The sequence below is a fragment of the Rhincodon typus genome, chromosome 24, assembly GCF_021869965.1.
Source record: "Rhincodon typus isolate 14 chromosome 24, sRhiTyp1.1, whole genome shotgun sequence".
In the NCBI taxonomy this organism is placed as follows: Eukaryota; Metazoa; Chordata; class Chondrichthyes; order Orectolobiformes; family Rhincodontidae; genus Rhincodon; species Rhincodon typus.
This window is the reverse complement of record NC_063355.1, coordinates 47,305,123-47,326,514: the sequence shown is the minus strand read 5'-3', so window position 1 is coordinate 47,326,514 and position 21,392 is coordinate 47,305,123. Positions and strand designations below refer to the sequence as shown.

Here is a 21,392-nt window from a genome sequence, read left to right as displayed (position 1 = left end):
CCACAGGGTTGTTGTGGTGGATGATTTTAACTTTCCCAATATTGACTGGGTCTTCCTCAGTGCCCAGGGCTTGGATGGGAGAGATATATGTTAGGAGTGTCCAGGATGTTTTTTTGAAACAATATGTAAATCATCCAAAAAACTGGAATAACTTCAGAAGCTGGAAATCAGAAACAAAAACAGAAATTGCTAGAAAAACTCAGCAGGTCTGGCAGCATCTGTGGAGAGAAATCAGAGTTAACATTTTGGACCCAGTGGCCCTTCTTCAGAACTTCAGTTAACTCTGATTTCTCTCCATAGATGCTACAAGACCTGCTGAGTTTTTCCAGCAATTCCTGTTTTTGTAAATAGTCCAACTAAGGAAGGGGCCATACTAGACCTGGTATTGGGGAATGATCCTGGTCGGGTGATCAAAATTTCAGTTTCAGGCATACATGAGGTTTAGGAAACTGAAGACAGACAGAGCCCTCAAAGAATAGAATGATAGTAGAAAAGAACTCAAAGAAGAAATTAGGAGGGCTAAAAGAGGTCATGAAATGTCTTTGGCAGACAGGATTATGGAGAATTTCAAGATATGTTGTACATATATAAAGATCAATAGGGTCGCTAGAGAAAGGGTAGGTCCATTCAAGGACAAAGGAGGGAATTTATGCATGAAGCCAGTGTAACTGGGTGAGGTCCTTCATGAATACTTTGTGTCGGTATTTACCAAGGAGAAGGACATTGTGGGTGGTGAGTCTCGGGAGGGGTATGTTGATATTTTGGGTCACATCGATTATAAAAAGAAGGAGGTATTAGGTGTTTGAAAAGCATTAAGGTTGACAAGTCCCTAGATATCTGAGGTGATCAGAATGCTGAGGGACTCACGTGAGGAAATTGCTGGGGCTTTCAATCCTCTTCAGTCACAGGTGAGATTCCAAAGGATTGGAGAGTAGTCAATGTTGTTCTTTTGTTTAAGAAGGGCAACAGGGATAATCCACGAAATTACGGGCTGGTAAACCTCACGTCAGTGGGTAGGGAAATGATTGGAGAAGATTCTTAGGGATAGGATTTACTCATATTTGGAAAAATATAGACTTATTAGTGATAGGCAACATAGCTTTGTGCAGAGAAGGGTGTGTCCCACAAACTTGATTGAGTTTTTTAAGGAAGTAACAAAGATGATTGAGGGCAGAATGGTAGATGTTGTCTATAGGGACTTTAGCAAAGCCTTTCACAAGGTCTCATGGCAGGCTGATACAAAAGGTGAAGGCACATGGGATCTGTGGTGAGCTGGTAAAATGGATACAGAACTGGTTTAGTCAGACAGTAGCAGTGGAAAGGTGTTTTTCTGACTGGAGATCTGTGGTCAGTAGTGTTCTGCAGAGATCAGTGCTGGGACCCCTGTTGTTTAAACATATATTTTATATTTTTTTTTAATTAGTAAGTTTGTGGATGACACAAAGATGGGGGTGTTGCGGATAGTGACAAGGATTGTCAGAGGATACAGCAGGATATAGATAGGCTAGACACTTGGGCAGAGAAATGGCAGATGGAGTTTAATGCGGACAACTGCGAGGTGATGCATATAAGAGTGAAGTATACAGTAAATGGAAGAACCCTTAGTAGCATCAACTTGCAGAGGGATCTAGGTGTACAGGTCTACAGTTCCCTTAATGTGGTAACACAAGTGGATAAGGTGGTCAAGAAGGCATATGGCATGCTTACCTTCATCGGTTGGGGCATAGAGTATAAAAATTGGCAAGTCATGTTGTAGCTGTATAGAACTTTAGCAAGGCCACATTTTGAATATTGTGTATAGTTCTGGTTGCCACACTACCAGAAGGCTGTGGAGGCTTTGGAGCGAGTACAGAAACTGTTTACCAAGATATTGTCTGGTTTGGAGTGTATTAGCTATGAGGAGAGATTGGATAAATTTCGTTTGTTTTCACTTGAAAGGATGAGGGATGACCAGTAGAACTTGATTGAGTTTTTTGAAAAGGTGACAAAGAAGATTGATAAAGGCAGAGCAGTAGACATTGTCTAAATGAACTTTAGCAAGGTGTATAATAAGGTTCCACATGGTAGGCTGATTAGTAAGTTTAGATCACATGGCATCCAGGGGGAGCTGGCCAATTGGATACAAAATTGGCTTGAAGGTAGAAGACAGAGGGTGGTGGTGGAGGGTTGCTTTTCAGACTGGAGGCCTGTGACCAGTGATGTGCCACAAGGGTCGGTGCTGGGTCCACTGCTTTTTTTCATTTATATAAATGATTTGGATGTGAATACAGGAGGTATGGTTAGTAAGTTTGCAGATAACACTAAAATTGGGCATGTTTTGGACAACGAAGAAGGTTTCCTCAGAGTACAACTTGATCTTGATCAGATGGACCAATGGGCCGACGAGTGGCAGATGGCGTTTAATTTAGATAAATGTGAGGTGTTGTATTTTGGTAAAGCAGACCAGGGCAGGACTTATACAGTAAATGTTAGGGCCCTGAGCAGTGTTGCCAAACAAATAAACCTAGAGGTGCAGGTGCATAGCTCCTTGAAAATGGAGTCACAAGTAGACAGGGTGACAAAGAAAGCATTTGATACGTTTGCCTTCATTGGCCATAACATTGAGTTGGGATGTCAGGAACAAAAACAGAAGTTGCTGGAAAAGCTCAGAGTTAACATTTCAGGTGTCATGTTGTGGCTGTACAGGACATTTGTGAAGCCACTTTTGGGATCCTGCATACAATTCTGGTCTCCCTGCTATTGAAAGGATGTTAAAGTTGAGAGGATGCAGAAAAGATTTACAAGGTTATTGCCAGGACTAGAGGGTTTGAGCTATAAGGAGAAGCTGAATAGGCTGGGACTATTTTCCCTGGAGCGTCAGAGGCTGAGAGGTGACCTTATAGAGGTTTATATGATCATGAGGGACATGGATAGGGTGAATAGCCAAGGTCTTTTCCCTGGGGTGGGGAACTCCAAAACTAGAGGGTATAAGTTTAAGGTGAGAGGTGAAAAGATTTAAAAGTGACCTAAGGGTAACTTTTTCAGACAGAGGGTGGTGCATTTTTGGAATGAGCTGCCAGAATAAGAGTTGGAGGCTGGTACAATTACAACATTTAAAAGACATCTGGACGGGTATATGAATAGGAAGGGTTAAAAGGATATGGACCAAATGTAGGCAAACATGACTGGTCAGAATGGATGTCTTGTCAACATGGACTAGTTGGACCAGGGGATATGTTTCCATATTATCTGACTCTGTGACTGTAAAATTATGAGAGGTGTGGATAGAATGGAAAGCTAGAGTCTTTTTCCCAGGGTAGAAATATCAATTGCAAGGGGGCATAGGTTTGAGGTAAAAGGGGGTAAGTTTAAAGGAGATGTGAGAGGCGAGTTTTTACACAGCCAGTGGTAAGTGCCTGGAATATGCTGCCAGTGGAGGTGGTGGAGTGGGACACAATTGCAAAGTTTAAGAAGCATCTTGACCAATATATGACTAGGCAGGGAATAGGAGAATGCGGACTGCATAGAGACAACAGATTTTTAGTTTAGAAAGGCATCATCTGTTGGCACAGTCTTGATGGGCCGAAGGGCCTTTTCCTGCGCTGTACTGTTCTTTGTTTTTTTCAGGAATGCAACTACAGCTTTAGCTGAGAAACCACTGCACATAATGAGCATTGTTGGAGAGCTTGCATAAGCAAATAGGATAAATTATCCTTTAATATTTGTGAAACCTTCAATTAAATATTGAATTAAACCTGTAAAATTGTAATTATTGTGCATTTCCTCATTTCACAGAGAATACAGACCAAAAAGCAACATAACTTTTCATGAGAATTATACTGTTTCATATCGTTCATATCGCCAGTTTCATTTTGATCCTGAACGCTCGGCTGGGAATGAGAGCGATCAGCTGGTCCTGCCTAACATGCTCGCTCTGGTAAGTTTCAGTTAAATTTCAGGGTGTGAAATCTCAGCAGCATCATATCCAATGGAGATGGTGATTAATGTTGCTACAACTTCACATTCACAAAAGGTTACATTTGATTGGATAAACGATGAGCATCATTAAAATATTAATATATTTAAAGCTGCTGAATAAATGCTTGAATGTTATTAAGGGTGTGGAGCTGATTGATTATAATGTTTCCAAGTGAGAGGGAATTATCTTAATGTGGAGAGCCTGGAGAAGCTGGGATTGTCCTCCTCAGAGCAGGAAAGTTCAGGGACATTTTACTCGAGTTGCCAAAATCTGAACAAAGGAACAAGTACAAACTGTTTGCCGCGGTGACGGTCAGTGAAGAGAATCAGTGAAAGAACCAGTGGGGGAGATTAGGAGGTTTTTCTTTTGTACAGTGAGTTGTTATGAACTGGAATGTGCTCTCATTTGGCAAAGAGAGGGAATGGCATAAATTGATATTTGAATATTAATCTATCACAAATGAAGATGATGCCAATTCTCATATTATAGGTATCTCACCTTCCTTTGTTGCATTATTAGCTAAGGTTTCTCACACTGCAGCTGTTCCCCTCAATCCCTTTGGGTTCACAGATTCCTGTTTCTGGGAGAATGGGTGTTAACTGGGTGCATTGAGGCTCCATTTCTGACACCAATGTCAGTGATATAAGTCCACCTCCTGATTCTTGTCCCTATGGGACCTATACAAATCCTGTGATTCTGTATTTCAAATGCGTTCACTTTTCCAACATAGTACTTAATTCTAGCATTTCCTTTAGAATCCAATGTCAGATGAATTGATGTCATTGACTGCAATTTATTTTAACATCAGGGTGCAGCAGTCTTGGCTGAGAAGCTCCCATCTTTGATGAAGTTCATGTTCAATAATGCCATGAAGAACTTTAATCAAACTGCATTCTTCAAGAAGACTGTAGAAGAGATAATGTGGGGATATGACGATGAACTTATTAACTTCCTCAAAAAGAATTTTTCCAACCTCCTTCCATTTAAGGACAAGTTTGGATTGTTCGCAGATGTGAGTATTATTCACAGGGACAGATATTAATAAAATGAGCAAAACAGAAACACAGGAATGATAAACCAAAGAGTGACCAGACTTCATTGTGTTCACTGTCACCCATCCTGCTGATCACATGATCTGGGAGTCTGGAAATTATTCACCAATCACAGTGATCAGTTTTGATCAATGAGCCTATAATGGACCTATTGTGCAGAGTGCAATCCTGTGCCCTGAGGTGAGTATGTAATCAGGGTGTGATTCAATAATTAATCAAACAGGAGGGTGCAGACTCCACTCTGTCAACAGCTTTCCCAGCCACCACCAAATGAGGCCTTTAAATTGATGCTGAATGGAGTGCCTGCTCCTTCCTGTGCTGCTGGTATTAAACCAGGCCCGGGAGAAGGAGTTCACCAGACTAACCCTGACACTGCCACGGGCTGCTGGTGGGGATGTGGGGATGTGGGGATGTGGGGATGTGGGGGCGGGGGCGCGGGCGCGGGCGCGGCCAGAGGAGTTAGTAAGACATGACCTGCCCCACACAAAGCCATGCTAACTGTACCAAATTAGGCCATGCTTTTCCAAATGTGCATAAATCCTATCCCTAAGAATCCTCTCCATTACCTTCCCAACCACTGATGTGAGACTGACCGATCGATAATTTCTTGGATTATCCCTATTTCTCATTTTGAACAGAGAAGCAACATTAGCTACTCACCAGTCCTCAGGCATCTCTCCAGTGGCTACCAAGGATACAAAGATCTTAGTCAAGGCCCAGTAATCTCCTCTCTTACCTCTCTCAATAACCCGGGGTAGATACCATCGGGCCCTGGGGACATAACCACCTTAATGCTCTTCAAGAGACCCAACACCACTTCTTTCTTAATCTCAAAATGCCCTAGCATATTAGCTTGCTCCACACAAATCTCACTATCCTCCATACCCTTCTCCTGGGTGAATAACGATGCAAGGTACTCATTCAGGATCTCACCCACATCCTCCTTCCTTTATCTTTGAGTGGTCCTACCTTCTCCCTAGTTATCCTCTTGCTTTTAATCTATCTACAGAATGCCTTGGGATTCTCTCTAACCCGTTTCGCCAAGGTCATTTCATGGCCCCCTTCTTGCTCTCCTAATTACCTGCTTGATTTCTCTCCTACTTTATTTATATTCCTAACAGGCCCTGTCTGATTTTAGACTTCTAAATCTTACATATACTTCCTTTCTCTTTTAGACTAAATTTAAAATCTCCCTTGTTATCCAAGGGTCCCATACCTTGCTATCCTTGTCCTTCCTCCTTACTGGAACATACTGGACCTGAACTCTGATCCGTAGGCATTTAAACAACTCCCATAGTTGATTGGCACCATATTCACAGAAAAACAAAGAGATCTTGATCAATTGGGTCAATGGGCTGAAGAATGGCAAATGGAATTCAGTTTAGATAAATGTGAGGTATTGCGTTTTTGTAAAACAAACGATGACAGGACTTATACAATTAAAAGTAGGGCCTTGGGCAGTGTTGTAGAACAGAGAGACATAAGGGTTCAGGTATATAATTCTTTGAAGTTTGCATCACATATAGATAGGGTGGTTAAGAAGGTATTTAGCGTGCTTGCCTTCATTGCTCAGATCTTTGAGTATAGGAGTTGGGACGTTACCTTGAGGATGCACAGGGCACTGGAGTACTGTGTACAGTTCTGGTCTCCTTGTTAAGGATATTATTAAGCTGGAGGCGGTTCAGATGAGATTTACTAGGATGACGCTGGGAATGGAGGGTTTGAGTTATAAGGAGAGGCTGGATAGGCTGGGACTTCTTTTACTGGAGAGTAGGAGGTTGAGAGATAACCTTAGAGAGGTTTATAAAATAATGAGGGATATAGATAAGGTTAATGGTAGGTTTCTTTTCCCTAGGGTGGGGGATTTCAAGATTAGTCAGCATATTTTTAAGGTGAGAGGAAAAATATTTTAAAAAGGTATGAGAGGCAATTTTTTTACATAGACAGCAGTTTGTGTGTAGAATGAACTTCAAGAGAAAGCGGTGAATGTGGGTATAGGTACAATATTTAAAAGACGTTTAAATAAGTGTATGAATAGGAAAGGTTTGGAGGAATATGGGCCAAGCGCAGGCAGGTGGGACTAGTTTAGTTTAGGATTATGGTCAGCATGGACTGGTTGGACCAAAGGCACTGTTTCTGTGCTGTATGACTGTCTCACTCTGTAACATCCTGTCCCCTCCACCACCAACGCTCAGCAGCATCAGTGTGTACTATCTACAAGGTGCACTGTAGAAATTCACCATAGATCCTCAGACAGCACCTTCCAAACCCATGACCACTTCCATCTAGAAGGACAAGGGCAGCAGATACATGGGAACACCAGCCCCTGCAAGTTCCCCTCCAAGCCTCTCACCATCCTGACTTGTTGTTCCTTCAGTGTTGCTGTGTCAAAATCCTGGAATTCCCTCCCTAAGGGTATTGTGGGTCAACCTACAATGCATGGACTGTAGCGGTTCAAGAAAGCAGCTCAGACCACCTTCTCAAGGGGCAACTAGGGACGGGGCAATAAATATTGATGAAGCAAGTGATACCTCCATCCCATGAATGATTTAGGAAAAAATGTCCCACAAGAACCTTAGATCCTTGTTGCTGCTTGTTGGGTTTATAATTTGTAATGCAGGTCAGATGACAATGATTCACAAAGGAAAAGAGTATTAATAGATTAATACAAGCTGTTTGTGTGTCGTTCACTGGATCTTGAAACATAATTGTTCAAGATCAAAATAATCAGTGAATTTTCCTTTTCCTTTGCACCCTGAAAGCTTGTGATCTCAAATAAACCTGTTGGACTATAACCTGGTGTCATGTGACTTCTGACTTCTTCCTTTGATGAAGAGAGAAGGACCCAGTGTGTGTGATTTAACGTATCCCTGACCCTATAGGAGGTCATCTTGAGACAGCTCCCAAAGACACAGATTGTGATCTTCAAGGTTCAAAGTGCTGGCCCCTGCTCCACAGGGCACTCTGAGTGAACCCTTTACCTGGCACAGTGCAGGACTAAAGCAGAGCACAGTTGAGGCTGCTTTCACATTATCAAATGAATATCGTCTTAATTCATGTCCAGCAAGACTCTGCAAAATAAATGGAGCTGAAAGTTTCTGCAGACAGGAGATGGTCTGTCAAAATGAACATTTCTGTCTAACTTCCTGTCATAATATGATTAGTTTGTCCTCTGCCAGTGAGGAGAATTTACACAATTCCTTCTGGGTGGCATGGTGGTTCAGTGGTTAGCACTGCTGCCTCACAGTGCCAGGGACCCAGGTTCATTTCTACCCTGAGGCAACCCGCTGTGGAGTTTGCACATTCTCTCTGTGTCTGCGTGGGTTTCCTTCGGGTGCTCCAGTTTCCTCCCACAGTCCAAAGATGTGCAGGTTAGGTGGATTGGCCGTGCTAAAGTGCCCGTAGTGTTCAGGGATGTGTAGATGAGGTGGGTTATGGGGGATGGGTCTGGGTGGGATGCTCTGAGGGTTGGTGTGGACTTGTTGGGCTGAAGGGCCTGTGTCCACACTGTAGGGATTCTATGATTTCATGTAAAACATAAATGATCTGACAACCTATTCTCTGATTTTGTTACAGTTGAACAACACAGACACTGGACTTTTCACAATTAATACAGGAGTTGATGACATTAATAAAGTCCATAAAATCAACACCTGGAATGGCCTTAAACAGGTACTGACACTTTCAGCAGCTCAGTGAGAGACCAGTATATTGTGGCGGAGGAACTAATAGGGCCACCCAGGATTTCTGTATTTCATCGTTGATGTGATATTATTGATCAAACACCCTTTGAAAACTTTGTTTATCATGAAATGACATTCTTTATAAACACCTTTCTCATATTCCAGGTAAATTTCTGGCACTCTGACCAGTGTAATATGTTGAATGGGACAGCAGGAGAAATGTGGCCTCCTTTCATGGATCCATCAGATACTTTAAAGTTTTATAGTCCTGATGCCTGTCGGTACGAGTCAAATTATCATCAACAAAGATTTGTAGAATGTGAAATTATTGTAAATAGAATAAATGTTTGATAAAAGTTGCAAGTTTATAATGTAAAGGGTGGGGGTCAGCTGGTGAAATAGGCAATGAAGAGATTCAGAAATTACTTATTTTAATTGAACTTATTTCCCGAAGCACAATGTTTAATGAAGGCATCATGGGATTAGTGTCTTGTGGCATTCATGTCAAATGCAGAATATGAAATATTTCACAGCAAGTTCAAAAAACACAAAAATACTGGATTGTGTAGAGTCAAATGAGAATGAAAAACTGAAAAAAATGAGAATTAGTAAAAGCATACTGGAGAAATTAATAGCTCAAAAAGCTGAGAAATTTCCAAAGGTGGTCACTCTTTGTATCTTAATTGACTTGTTCAGTCATTTTATTATGCACTATGAGGAGCAAATGGGACTTGAACCCAGGCCTCCTGGCAGAGAGACAGGGTCACTACCACTATACCACTGAGCTCCCAAGGTGGCAGCTATAAGAAGAGTGGATTCATTGGTTTCAATCTTCCAGAATTCCCTAGGTTCTAGGACAGCTCCAAAGGATTGGAAAATCAAAAATATAACCTAGTTATTTAAGGAAAGAAGGAGAAAGAAAACCTTGATCAATCAGACAGTTTTTTTCTGAAATCAGTGGGAAGGAAAATGTCAGAATTTATCATTAGGGAGATTTAGGACACATCAAATATCATAAATGATTGAGAACAGTCACCACAGAGCTATGAACGGAACTGTCTTTTCTGTGTGGGTCAGTATCTGAGAACAGAATGGTCTCTGCCAGCTTGTTGCTGCCTCTTAGAGACTACCTTCTGCCCCAGAGATCTGTCAATGCAGGACAGTGTGGTTAGATGAAATGTCTGCCACAGCCGAATAGCTGGCATGTAGTAACTGCAATGATGTGGGTATGAGTCTTCTGGCAATGTTGAGTATGTGAGGCTGAGGGTGAGGCAGTGAGTGCAGGTTTCAGTTGTGTTTGTTCGAGGTACATGAACAAAGGGGCAGTGGGCAGTGGAGCAATGATTGAGGGAGAGGATTTGGAATGTGAATTACTAACTTTGATGACCTGTGTGATGCTGTTACATTTCTTACAACATTGAGTCCAGGCCCATTGCACTGCAGTGCTGGCTTTGGTCACCATGATTACTGCTCCCACTGCCTTGAAGGGAGGGCCTCCTGGTCCCAAGATGAGGCAATCTCCCTCCAAGTATCACCCCCTTCATCAACAATTCAAACTCAGCATTCAAAACCCCGGGGGACTCTCTTGCCTGTTGCACTATTCTGTGTATTTTCTGTAGTTCTTCCCGTGTCAAAAGTGATTCTAATCTGGCGTAGTTGGAATGCAGTTCACTTTCCAATGATTCAGGCTGGCTTTAACATAATCTCAACAGTGTGTTTAACATTAGGCTGCACACTGCAACCCTGTCAATGATGGATTCGAGGTACATCATCATCACTGCAACCAATATCAGTGCTATCCAATAGTTGGGTTACATTTGTTTGTTGTAGGTGTCACTGGCTGGACTCTCTCTCCCTCATTGGCCCTGAGAAGATGGTAGTGAGGTGCCTGTAAACTCTGGTTCATTCTCCCAGATGCTGCCTGGTTGGGCTGCATTAGATATTCTGTGTATGTCATCAGAGAATGGTCACTTTGATGGCCTTAGGACCACAAGCTGTGAATGAGTGACATAGTCGATGTGTTCAATGACTATTACCTTTGAAAATGATCATTATTTCACTTTGCATTTATAAAGTTAGCAATGAACTGATTCTTAAATGGAATTACTTCTAAATTTGAACAGGTCGTTAGAGTTAGTTTACCAACGTTCAGATTTTACCTTTGGGCTGCCTTCCTTCCGATACATTGCCCCGAAGACTATGTTTGCAAATGGGACTGTATATCCCCCCAATGAAGGGTTTTGTCCGTGCAGAGAGTCCGGAGTGCTGAACGTTAGCACATGCAGAGACCGTGAGTATATCAATCTGCAGAACACATTGTTTAACTGTGAAAACAAATGACTACACAAATTGACTACACAGTAAGATTTCCTAAAAATAATCCTCATCCCAGGAATGATCAAGAACATAAGAACTAGGAGCAGGAGTAGGCCGTCCGGCCCTTCGAGCCTGCTCTGCCATTCAATAAGATCATGGCTGATCTTTTCGTGGACTCAGATCCACTTACCCGCGTTCTCACCGTATCCCTTAATTCCTTTATTGTTCAAAAAAAATCTACTTTATCTTTAAAAACGTTTACTGAAGTAGCTTCAACTACTCCACTGGGCAAGGAATTCCATAGATTAACAACCCTCAGGGTGAAGAAGTTCCTTCTCAATTCAGTCCTAAATCTGCTCCCTCTAATCTTGAGGCTATGCCCTCTTGTCCTAGCTTCACCTGCCAGTGGAAACTCATCTCTACTTCTATCTTATCTATTCCCTTCATAATTTTATATGTTTCTATAAGATCCCCCCTCAATCTTCTGAATTCCAATGAATATAATCCCAACCTACTCAGTCTCTCCTCATAAGCCAACCCCCTCAACTCCGGAATCAACCTAGTGAACCTCCTTTGCACCCCCTCCAGTGCCAGTACATCCTTTCTCAAGTAAGGAGACCAGAACTGCGCACAGTACTCCAGGTGTGGCCTCACCAGCACCTTGTACAGCTACAACATAACCTCTCTGCTTTTTATTTCAATCCCTTTAGCAATGAAGGACAAAATTCCATTTGCCTTCCTAATTACTTGTTGTACCTGCAGACCTACCTTCTGTGATTCATGCACAAGGACACCCAGGTCCCTCTGCATAGCAGCATGCTGCAACTTTTTACCATTTAAGTAATAATCCTTTTTACTATTACTCCTACCAAAATGTATGATTTCACATTTATTTACATTGTATTCCATCTGCCAGACCTTTGCCCACTCACACAATGTATCTATGTACCTCTGCAAAGTTTCACAGTCCTCTGCACACTTTGCTCTGCCACTCATCTTAGTGTCATCTGCAAACTTTGACACCCTACACGTGGTCCCCAACACCAAATCATCTATATAAATTGTAAATAATTGCGGTCCCAACACCGATCCCTGAGGCAGTAGCTTCAAGCGAAGCTTCTTTGAACTGATCCCAGTGTAATTGTATCCTTTTTCAAATATACACAGTATTGCAGCTATGGTCATGCCAATACTCTATTTTAACAAAGTGTACCTATCTATATATTCCATTCTGCTCACAATAAATGTTAACATTCCACTTGCCTTCTCAATCACTTACTGTCCCTGCGAACTACCTTTTATATGATTCATGTACCAGGACACCCAGATCCCACTGTATCCTCTGTACCTTCACGTTTTACAGTCTTTCTTCATTTGAAAAGTTTGAAACAAAAGGAACAAAAGACAAAGTTAAGAAGCAAAACTGGAAGGCAGGATAGCAAGGATGAAAAACAAATGATGCCATAGCGCAAAATAAAACTGAAGCGACTAATGTGGTTAAAAAGGTAGGCCTAAAGCCTTTGTATCTTAATGCTTAGAGCATTTGCAATAATTTAGATGAATTTGTAGTTTGAATTGATATAGTTATGGTATTATGCAATTACAGAGACCCGGCTGAAGGATAGGAACTGAACACACAGCAGTATTGATAGAACAAAGAGCAAAGAACAAAGAAAATTACAATGCAGGAACAGGCCCTTTGGCCCTCCAAGCCTGCACCATCATGCTGCCCATCACAACTAAACCCCCTGACCCTTCCAGGGACCATATCCTTCTATTCCCATCCTATTCATATATTTGTCAAGATGCCCTTTAAAAGTCACTATAGTATCTGCTTCCACTACCTCCACTGGCAGCAAGTTCCAGGCACCCACTACCCTCTGTGTAAAAAAACTTGCCTCATAAATCACCTTTAAACCTTGCCCCTCCCACCTTAAATCTATGTCCCCTAGTAACTGTCTCTTCCACCATTATTTAGAAAAGACAGACAAAAACGGAAAGGAGGTGGAGTAGCGTTTATAGTAAAGGAAATATATCAATGCAATAGTGAGAAAGAATATTGGCTCAGAAAATCATGAAGTGGATTCTGTATTGGTGGAGATAAGATACACCAAGGGGTAGAGAACATTGTTTGGGGTTGTCTATAGGCCCCCAAATATTAGTGGAAATACAAGCAAAAGGCATTAAACAAGAAATCTGAAAATGATGCAATAACAGTATAACTGTTATGATGGGTGACTTTAATTTACATGTAAATTGGAAGAACCAAACTTGCAATGGTATTGTGGAGCAGCATTTCCTGGAGTTTTTACGTGATGGTTATTTTAGACCTTTATCTTGAGAAACCAACCAGAGAACATGCAATTCGAGACTGGATAGTGTGCAATGAGAAAGGATTAATTAACAATCTTGTGTGGTGTCCCTTGGGAAAGAGTGACCATAATATGATAGAATTCTTAATTAAGATGGAGAGTGAAATATTGAAACTGAAACGAGGGCCCTGAATCTAAATAAAGGGAGCTACTGAGGTGTGAGGTGCAAATTGGCAAGGTGAACTGGGGAATCTTATTAAAGGGATTGGTGGTGGATGGGCAATAGTTCAGGTTTAAAGAATGTGTGCATGAATTACAACAATGATGCATTCCTGTCTGGTGCAAACATAGGAAGGGAAAGGTGGCTCAACCATGGCTTACATTAGAAATCCCAAATGATTTTAGATCAAAAGAGGATTGCCAGAAAAGAAAACAGTTCTGGGGATTAGGAGCATTTTGGAATTCAGCAAAAGAGAAAGAAAAAATTGATCAGGAGGGCTAAAAAACCTGCAGGAAACATAGAAACTGACTGTAAAAGCTTCTGTAAATATGTGAAGTGAAAAGATTAATACAGACAAATGTAGGCCCCTTACAGTCAGAAGCCGGGGAAATTATAATGGGGAGCCAAGAAATGGCAGAAGAATCGAAGACAGACTTTGGTTTTGTCATCACAAAAGAAGACACAGATAACCTTCCAGAAATGTTAGGGAACCAAGGGTCTAGTGAGTGGGTGGAATTGAAGAAAATCAGTTTTAGTTAGAGAATGATACCAAGAAAATTAATAGGATTAAAGGCTGACAGATCACCAGGGTCTGATAATCTACATTTCAGGATACTAAAGGAAGTAGCCCTGGAAATATTGGATACTTTGTGGCCATCTTCCAAAATTCTATCAACTCTGGATCAGTTCGTACAGACCGAGACCGGGGAAATGGAGGGAAAGGAAACAGAGAATTATAGAGCAATCAGCCTAACATCAATTGTGGGGAAATGCTAGAATCTGTTAGAACAAAACATTTGGATAGCATTAATGGGATTGGACAAAGCCAGCATAGGTTTATGAAAAGCAAATCATGCTTAAAAAGTCAACAGGAGATTTTTGGGGATGTAACTGGTTGAATAGATACAGGAGAACCAGCGGATACTAAGGACAAAGAACAGTACAGCACAGGAACAGGCCCTTTGACCCTCCAAGACTGCACCTACACACAATAATGTCTTTCTAAACTAAAAACCTTTTGCCTCTATGCAGTCAGTATCTCTCTATTCCCTGTCCATTCATGTATTTGTCAAGATAGCTCTTAGATGTTGCTATTGTATCCATTTCCACCACCACCTCACGTTCCAGGTATATACTACCCTCTGTGTTAAAAAAAAGTCTTGCCTCTCACATCTCCTTTAAACTTACCCCCATTTACCTTAAAACTATGTCCCCTAGTAATTGACATTGTTATCCTGGGAAGAAGACTGTGACTATCCATTCTATCTGTGTCTCTCATAATTTTGTAAACTTCTATCAAGTCACCCCTCAGCCTTTGAAGTTCAAGTGTAAACAAATCAAATGTGTCCAATCTCTCCTTATAGCTAATACCCTCCAAACCAGATAACATCTTGGTAAACAGTTTCTGTACCTTTTCCAAAGCCTCCACAGCTTTCTGGTAGTGTGACAACCAGAACTATACACAATATTCAAAATGTGGCCTTGCTAAAGTTCTATACAGCTGCAACATGACTTGCCAATTTTTATACTCTATGCCCCAACCGATGAAGGCAAGCATGCCATATGCCTTCTTGACCACCTTATCCACTTGTGTTACCACTTTCAGGGAACTGTGGACTTATACACCGAGAACTCCCTCAATGTTGAAACTACTAAAGGTTCTACCGTTTACTGTAGACTTTCTTCTTGCATTAGATCTCCCAAAATGCATCACTCACATTTGTTCAGATTAAACTCCATCTGCTATTTTTCCACCCAATTCTCTAGCCTATATCCTGCTGTATCCTCTGGCAGTTGTCCTCACTATCTGCAACTCCCACAATCTTTGTGTCATCCGCAAACTTACTAACCAGGCCACATACATATTTCTCCAATCATTTATACATATTACAAACAACAGAGGTTCCAGCACTGATCCCTGTGGAACACCACTGCTCACAGACCTCCAATCAGGAAAACACCCTTCCACTGCTACTCTGCCTTCTCTGGCTAAGCCAGTTCTGTATTCATCTTACCAGCTCATTGCAGATCCCATGAAACTTCACCTTTTGTGTCAATCTGTCATAAGGTTGTGAATTTGGATTTTCAGAAGGTTCATTATAAGAGGTTAGTGGATAAAAATAAAGCACATGGGAAAGGAGGTAAGAGATTAGCATAGATGGAGAATTGGTTGACAGACATGGAGCAGAGATTGAGAATAAATGGGTCTTTTTTCTGTGTGGGAGGCAGTGACACCCACTGCAAGGGGTACTGCTAAGATCAGTGATTAGGCCCCAGCTATTCACAATATATATCAATAGCCTGGATGAGGGAACCAAATGCAACATTTTCAAGTTTGCTGATGACACAGAAGTGGATGGGATTGTGAATTATGACAAGGCAAGGATGTTTCAAGGTGATTTAGACAAGTTGAGTGAGCAGGCAAACGCAGTACAAGATGCAGTGAAAAACTGAAAGGAACAGTATTATTTATATGGTGATATGTTGGGAACTGTGGATGTACAAAGGGATCTGGGTGTTCTTGTACACCAGTCAATGAAAGGAGACAGGAAGGTGCAGCAAGCATTTAGAAAGGCAAATGGTATGTTGGCCTTCATTGCAAGAGGATTTGAGTTCAGAAGTAGGAATATCATCATAGAATCATAGAATCCCTACAGTGTGGAGGCAGGCCATTTGGCCCATCAAGTCCACTTCAACTCTTTGAAGAACATCTCACCCAGACCTACCCCCTCTACCCTATCCCTGTATCCCTGAAATGTCTTCTGCACTTATACAGATTGTTGGTGAGTACTCCATGTCTGGAGTATTGCATGTAATTTTAGCCTCTCTACCTTAGAAAGGATATACTTGCCAATGAGGGAATGCAATGAAGGTTTACTCAGCTGATCCTGGGGGATGGTAGGGCTGACCTATGAAGAGGGATTGGTTCGACTGGGCCTGTATTCACTAGAGTTTAGAAATATGTGAGGAGATCAGATTGAAACATATAAAATACTAACTGGGTTAGAGCAACTAGATGCAGAGAGGATGTTTTCCCTGGTTGGAGACATAGCTTCAGATTATGGGGTAGACCATTCAGGGCTGGGATAAGGAAAAATTGAGGAAAGATTTTATCATTCAAAGGGGAGTAAACCTGTGGAATTCTCTACCACAAAAGAAAATGGAGGCCAAGTTACTGAATATAGTCAAGAAAGAAGTAGATAATGTTTTATATTTTAAAGGCATCAACGGATATGAGTAAAAAGTGGGAATATGACATTAAGATAGAAGGATCAGTTTTGATCATATTGAATGGAAGAGCAATCTCGAAGGGTCGAATGGCCTACTCCTGCTCCTTGTTTCTATGTTTCTAAGCTTCCTGTTGTAAACAGTGAGGAGGATAGCAACAGATTCCAGGAGGACATCCAGGCAAATACATGATAAATAAACCTTAAGGAAGGGAACTGTGAAGAAGAACAAAAAATAATATAAAATAAATGAGACCATTTAAAGGGATCTGCAAGAACATAGAAACCTTGCGGTGAATATACACAAACATCTGAAGAAGAATACTTTAAAAATGCGTGGGATCCTTGGCTTTGTAAGTAATGATATGTTAGATATAACTTTATATTTTACAGTTGTGTCTTAGATATTAGGTATATGTATGTTATATATTAGTCTATAAATAGAGGGACAGATTCTGAAAAGAAGGAAGTGAAGTTGAACCTTTGCAAACACAAGTTACTTTGGAAAGGGAGCAGAGAAGACCTGGCAGAATGGGACCAGGGATGAAGGTCTTCACTCACGAGAGATTGGAGAAGCTGGAATTGTTCTTCTTGGAGCAAAGAAGGTTATGAGGAACACTTGATACAGGTTCTTAAGAGGGCTTTAATGAAGTAAGAATAAACTGTTTCCATTGGAATAGAGTCAGTAACCAGAGGGGATGGATTTAAATTGATTGACAAAAGAAACTGAACAGTGAGGAGAATAGCAACAGACTCCAGGAGGACATACAGACAAACACACGAAAAATAAACTCTAATTTTGGGAATTCTGAAGAACAATGTGAATGAGAAAATAATCTACAATATTAAACTGGAAGGGGACCTCGATATATGTTCAAAGGGCAGGAAACTTTATGCATCGTTGGGAAAGAATGGGGATGTGGGCGAGTGAGTGTCTTTGATTTCAGAGTTGGCTGTGATGGAACAACTGGCCTTCTATGCTCTCTCATTCAATGATTTGATAATGATCTAATGATCATGTGAAATGTCAAACAAAAATGATGGTAGGAATAGATAAAAAGACCTGAGAGGAATGTGAAGATTAATACAAGCTTTTATAATGGCATTAAAAATACAAATGTTGTCAAAGGTAATAAAGACCATTTAGTTTATTTATTCATGGGATGCGGGTGTCACTGGCTGGGCAGCATTTATTATCCCATCCTGGGTACCCCTTGAGAAGGTGGGTGTGAGCTGCCTTCTTGAACCGCTGCAGTCCATGTGCTGTAGATTGAACCACAATGCCCCGCATTAGGGAGGAAATTCCAGGATTTTGACCAAGCAACAGCGAAGGAACGGTGATATATTTCCAAGTCAGGATGGCGAGTAGCTTGAAGAGGAACTTGTAGGGGGTAGTGTTCCCATGTATCTGCTGCCCCTTGTCCTTCTAGATCAAAGTGATCATGGGTTTGGAAGATGCTGCCTAATGATCTTTGGTGAATTTCTGCAGTGCATCTTGTAGATAGTACACACTGCTGCTACTGAGCGTCGGTGGGGGAGGGAGTGGATGTTTATGGATGTGATGCCAACCAAACGGGCTGCTTTGTCCTGGATGGTGTCAAGCTTCTCGAGTGTTGTCGGGGCTGCACTCATCCAGGCAAGTGGGGAGTATTCCATCACACTCCCGACTTGTGCCTTGTAGATGGTGGACAGGCTTTGGGGAATCAGGAGGTGATTACTCACCGCAGTATTCCTGCCCTTTGACCTGCTCTTGTATTTATGTGCTGGGTTCAGATGAGTTTCTGGTCAATGATAACCCCCAAGATATTCTTTGTGGGGAATTCAGTGATGGTAATGACATTGCATGTCCAGGGGAAATGGATCAATTCTCTCTCGTCATTGTCATTTTCTTGTATTTGTTGCTGGGTCAAAATCCTGCAACTCGCTCCCTAACAGCATTGTAGGTCTACTTCATCTCATGGGCTGCTGTGTTCAAGAACAGAAGAAATAGGAGGAGGCATAAACCATTCAGCCATTGTAGCCTGCCCCACCATTCAAAGGATCATGGCCGATCTGCCCGAGGCCACAGCTCCTCTTTATGCCAGCTCCTCGTAGCCCTCAACTCATTAATATTTCAAAGATCTATCTGCCTTCTCTTTGAATACTTTCAGTGTTCTAGCCTCCACAGTTCTCTGTGGCAGAGAATTCCAGATATTCATTGCCCTCTGGGAGAAGAAATTACTTTGCATTTCAGTTTAAATGAGTACCCCCTCACTTTAACTCTGTCCCCCAGTTTGAGAAACCCCCCACCATTGGGAATATCTGAACATCAACTCTGTAAAGCCTCTCAGAATCTGATAAGCTTCAATAATATCACTCTCCATTCTTCCATGAAGACAGCTGTCTACAAACTTCTCAAGAACCATTACGCCAGGCAATTAATACTTATCTTGGCAGATATATCAACTTCCCTTGAACAAATTAAAAGAAAGTCTTATCAGAAGGAATTGTTGCTGTTTGAATGCTTGTCTTACGTGTATGGTCACAATTCAGTTGTAAATTATAGTAGAGTTTTATTTTGGGCTGACTGTAAATTGTTCACCTTTAGATTCTCAAGTCTTTGTCTCAAATCCACACTTCTACAATGCTGATCCTGTGTTGTTGGAGGCTATTGAAGGATTACATCCCAATGAGAGAGATCATGCGCTTTTCATTGACATCCATCCTGTAAGTACAATCACAGAATTGTTACTATGCTGAAGGAGGTCTTTCGGCCCATCGTATATGCTCCAACTTTCTGAGCATTTTAACTTAATCTGAATCTCCTGCCTTTTCCCCAGTGACTCTGAAAATTTGAAGAGTCATCTAATACCCTCCACCAGACTCGCAGGTAATGCATTCCTGAGTCCCTGTGTGAATAAGTTCTTCAAAGACAGATCAACCAAGAAAACGAGAAAACTAACTCGACCTTCCTGCTCATTGGCATCTTGAGGCAATTAATGTGGTCCCAATGTATCCCCAGTGTGGAGTAACTGAGAATAGAGTCCCAATATGAGAGAGAATATTTTATATTTTCTCTTTTACTTACCTGTTTCAGAACAACTACTTCTTGGTTTCCCTAATCTTCCTTTGTCATGAAAGCTTCTTATCTCTGAAATTATCTTTACAGAATCTTCCAAATATTTACTTGGTCCTGAGTTTCTATCTGTAGTGAGGTGAGAAAGACTGGGACTAATATTCGAATGACAACTTCACAGCTGAGTTCATTTGCTGAACAATAATATTCTCCTTAATGTAAGAGTTCATTATTTTATTCTAAATTTAATGCTTTCTTGTTCTGAATCTTTTTAAAACTTTCTGTTTCTGTATGGCTCTTCATACTTTACTGTTTAAGATATATTTTCTGCCGATATCTCATCTCAAATCTCACCTCATGTTGCTACATTAAATTTGATCTCACACTGACTGACCTGCCCACTCTGCTAACAATATTCACCTGACAAGCCTGGAGATGTCCAATTCAGTTACTCACTCTCTTTACTTTTGTATCACCTGCAAATTTACAGATATCATTATTAGACCCAACTGCAGACCAATTCCATCATGAGGGGTCACAGTTAACGCCTTGCTCAGAAGGGCCTTGGGGATTGGGGCCACAAGTGGCTGCATCCTGCTGACATTGTCTACATTGGATTGAGTTGAAGTTCTGAACTGGAAATCCAGACAGACAGCTGTGTCTGGGAGGAGCCACTGATCCAGTGTTGTACACATCGATGGGCTCGTGGCCCACAGATCATTGGGGTGACTGTTCTATTGGTAATTAGATCCTAACAGATTTAAGCAACAAGATCCTTCCTAGTGCCCCCTGTGGTTGGGGAACTAATGTCCAAGATGTTGTTAATTTTCCTGACTGCCATTCAAATAACAATGTGTTTCTTTGGAGATGGACTGTATAATAAACCAATGCAACTGAATCATATTCAGGAACAAAAACAAAGTTGCTGGAGAAGTTCTGAGGAAGGGTCACCGGGCCCGTAACATTAACTCTGTTTTCTCCTTCACAGATGCTGCCAGACCTGCTGAGCTTTTCCAGCAACTTTGTTTTTGTTCCTGATTTACAGCATCTGCAGTTCTTTCGGTTTTTATCAAATCATATTCAGGTTTGGGAAATGAAAGGGAAGAATTAAAGCTCAAACCACTGGATCTAAATCAGATCAAGTTCGGCAGAGCAAAGAAACAGGCTAAAATTAGTGTCTAGCTTTTTTAATCCATTGCGTTGGTCTTTATGTTATTTTAAGCTTCATTATTTCTACTCGTTATTCTCTTAACGTGCCCCAAAATCACTTCTCTCTCCACTTTGTTTTCTGATTTTAATTTAGCACCAACCACCTGATATTTCCTCAGAAGGAACATCCTAACACCAACCTAGATCATGCCAGTTCATTTGAACACCTTCATTAATTCATGGGATGTGGGTGTCACTGTCTGGGTCAATATTTATTGCCCCATCCCTATTTGCCCTTGAGAAGGTGATGGTGAGCTGTCTTCTTGAACTGCTACAGTCCATGTGCTGTAGGTTCACCCAGAATGCCCTTAGGGAGGGAATTCCAGGATTTTGACCCAGTGACAGTGAAGGAACAGTAAT

The 21,392-nt window shown here is 41.4% G+C and overlaps 1 protein-coding gene across 1 annotated transcript in view; it reads left to right on the top strand.

Annotated features, from left to right (window-relative positions):
• The window catches only part of LOC109920113 (scavenger receptor class B member 1-like), a 45,111-nt gene that overhangs the window by 10,121 nt on the left and 13,598 nt on the right, over positions 1 to 21,392 (top strand). Inside the window, exons 3-8 of the mRNA XM_048611772.1 lie at positions 3,775 to 3,916; positions 4,767 to 4,970; positions 8,587 to 8,682; positions 8,859 to 8,974; positions 10,817 to 10,983; positions 19,356 to 19,474. Of these exons, the coding sequence (XP_048467729.1) occupies positions 3,775 to 3,916; positions 4,767 to 4,970; positions 8,587 to 8,682; positions 8,859 to 8,974; positions 10,817 to 10,983; positions 19,356 to 19,474 (844 nt within the window). The remainder of the gene's footprint in view (positions 1 to 3,774; positions 3,917 to 4,766; positions 4,971 to 8,586; positions 8,683 to 8,858; positions 8,975 to 10,816; positions 10,984 to 19,355; positions 19,475 to 21,392) is intronic.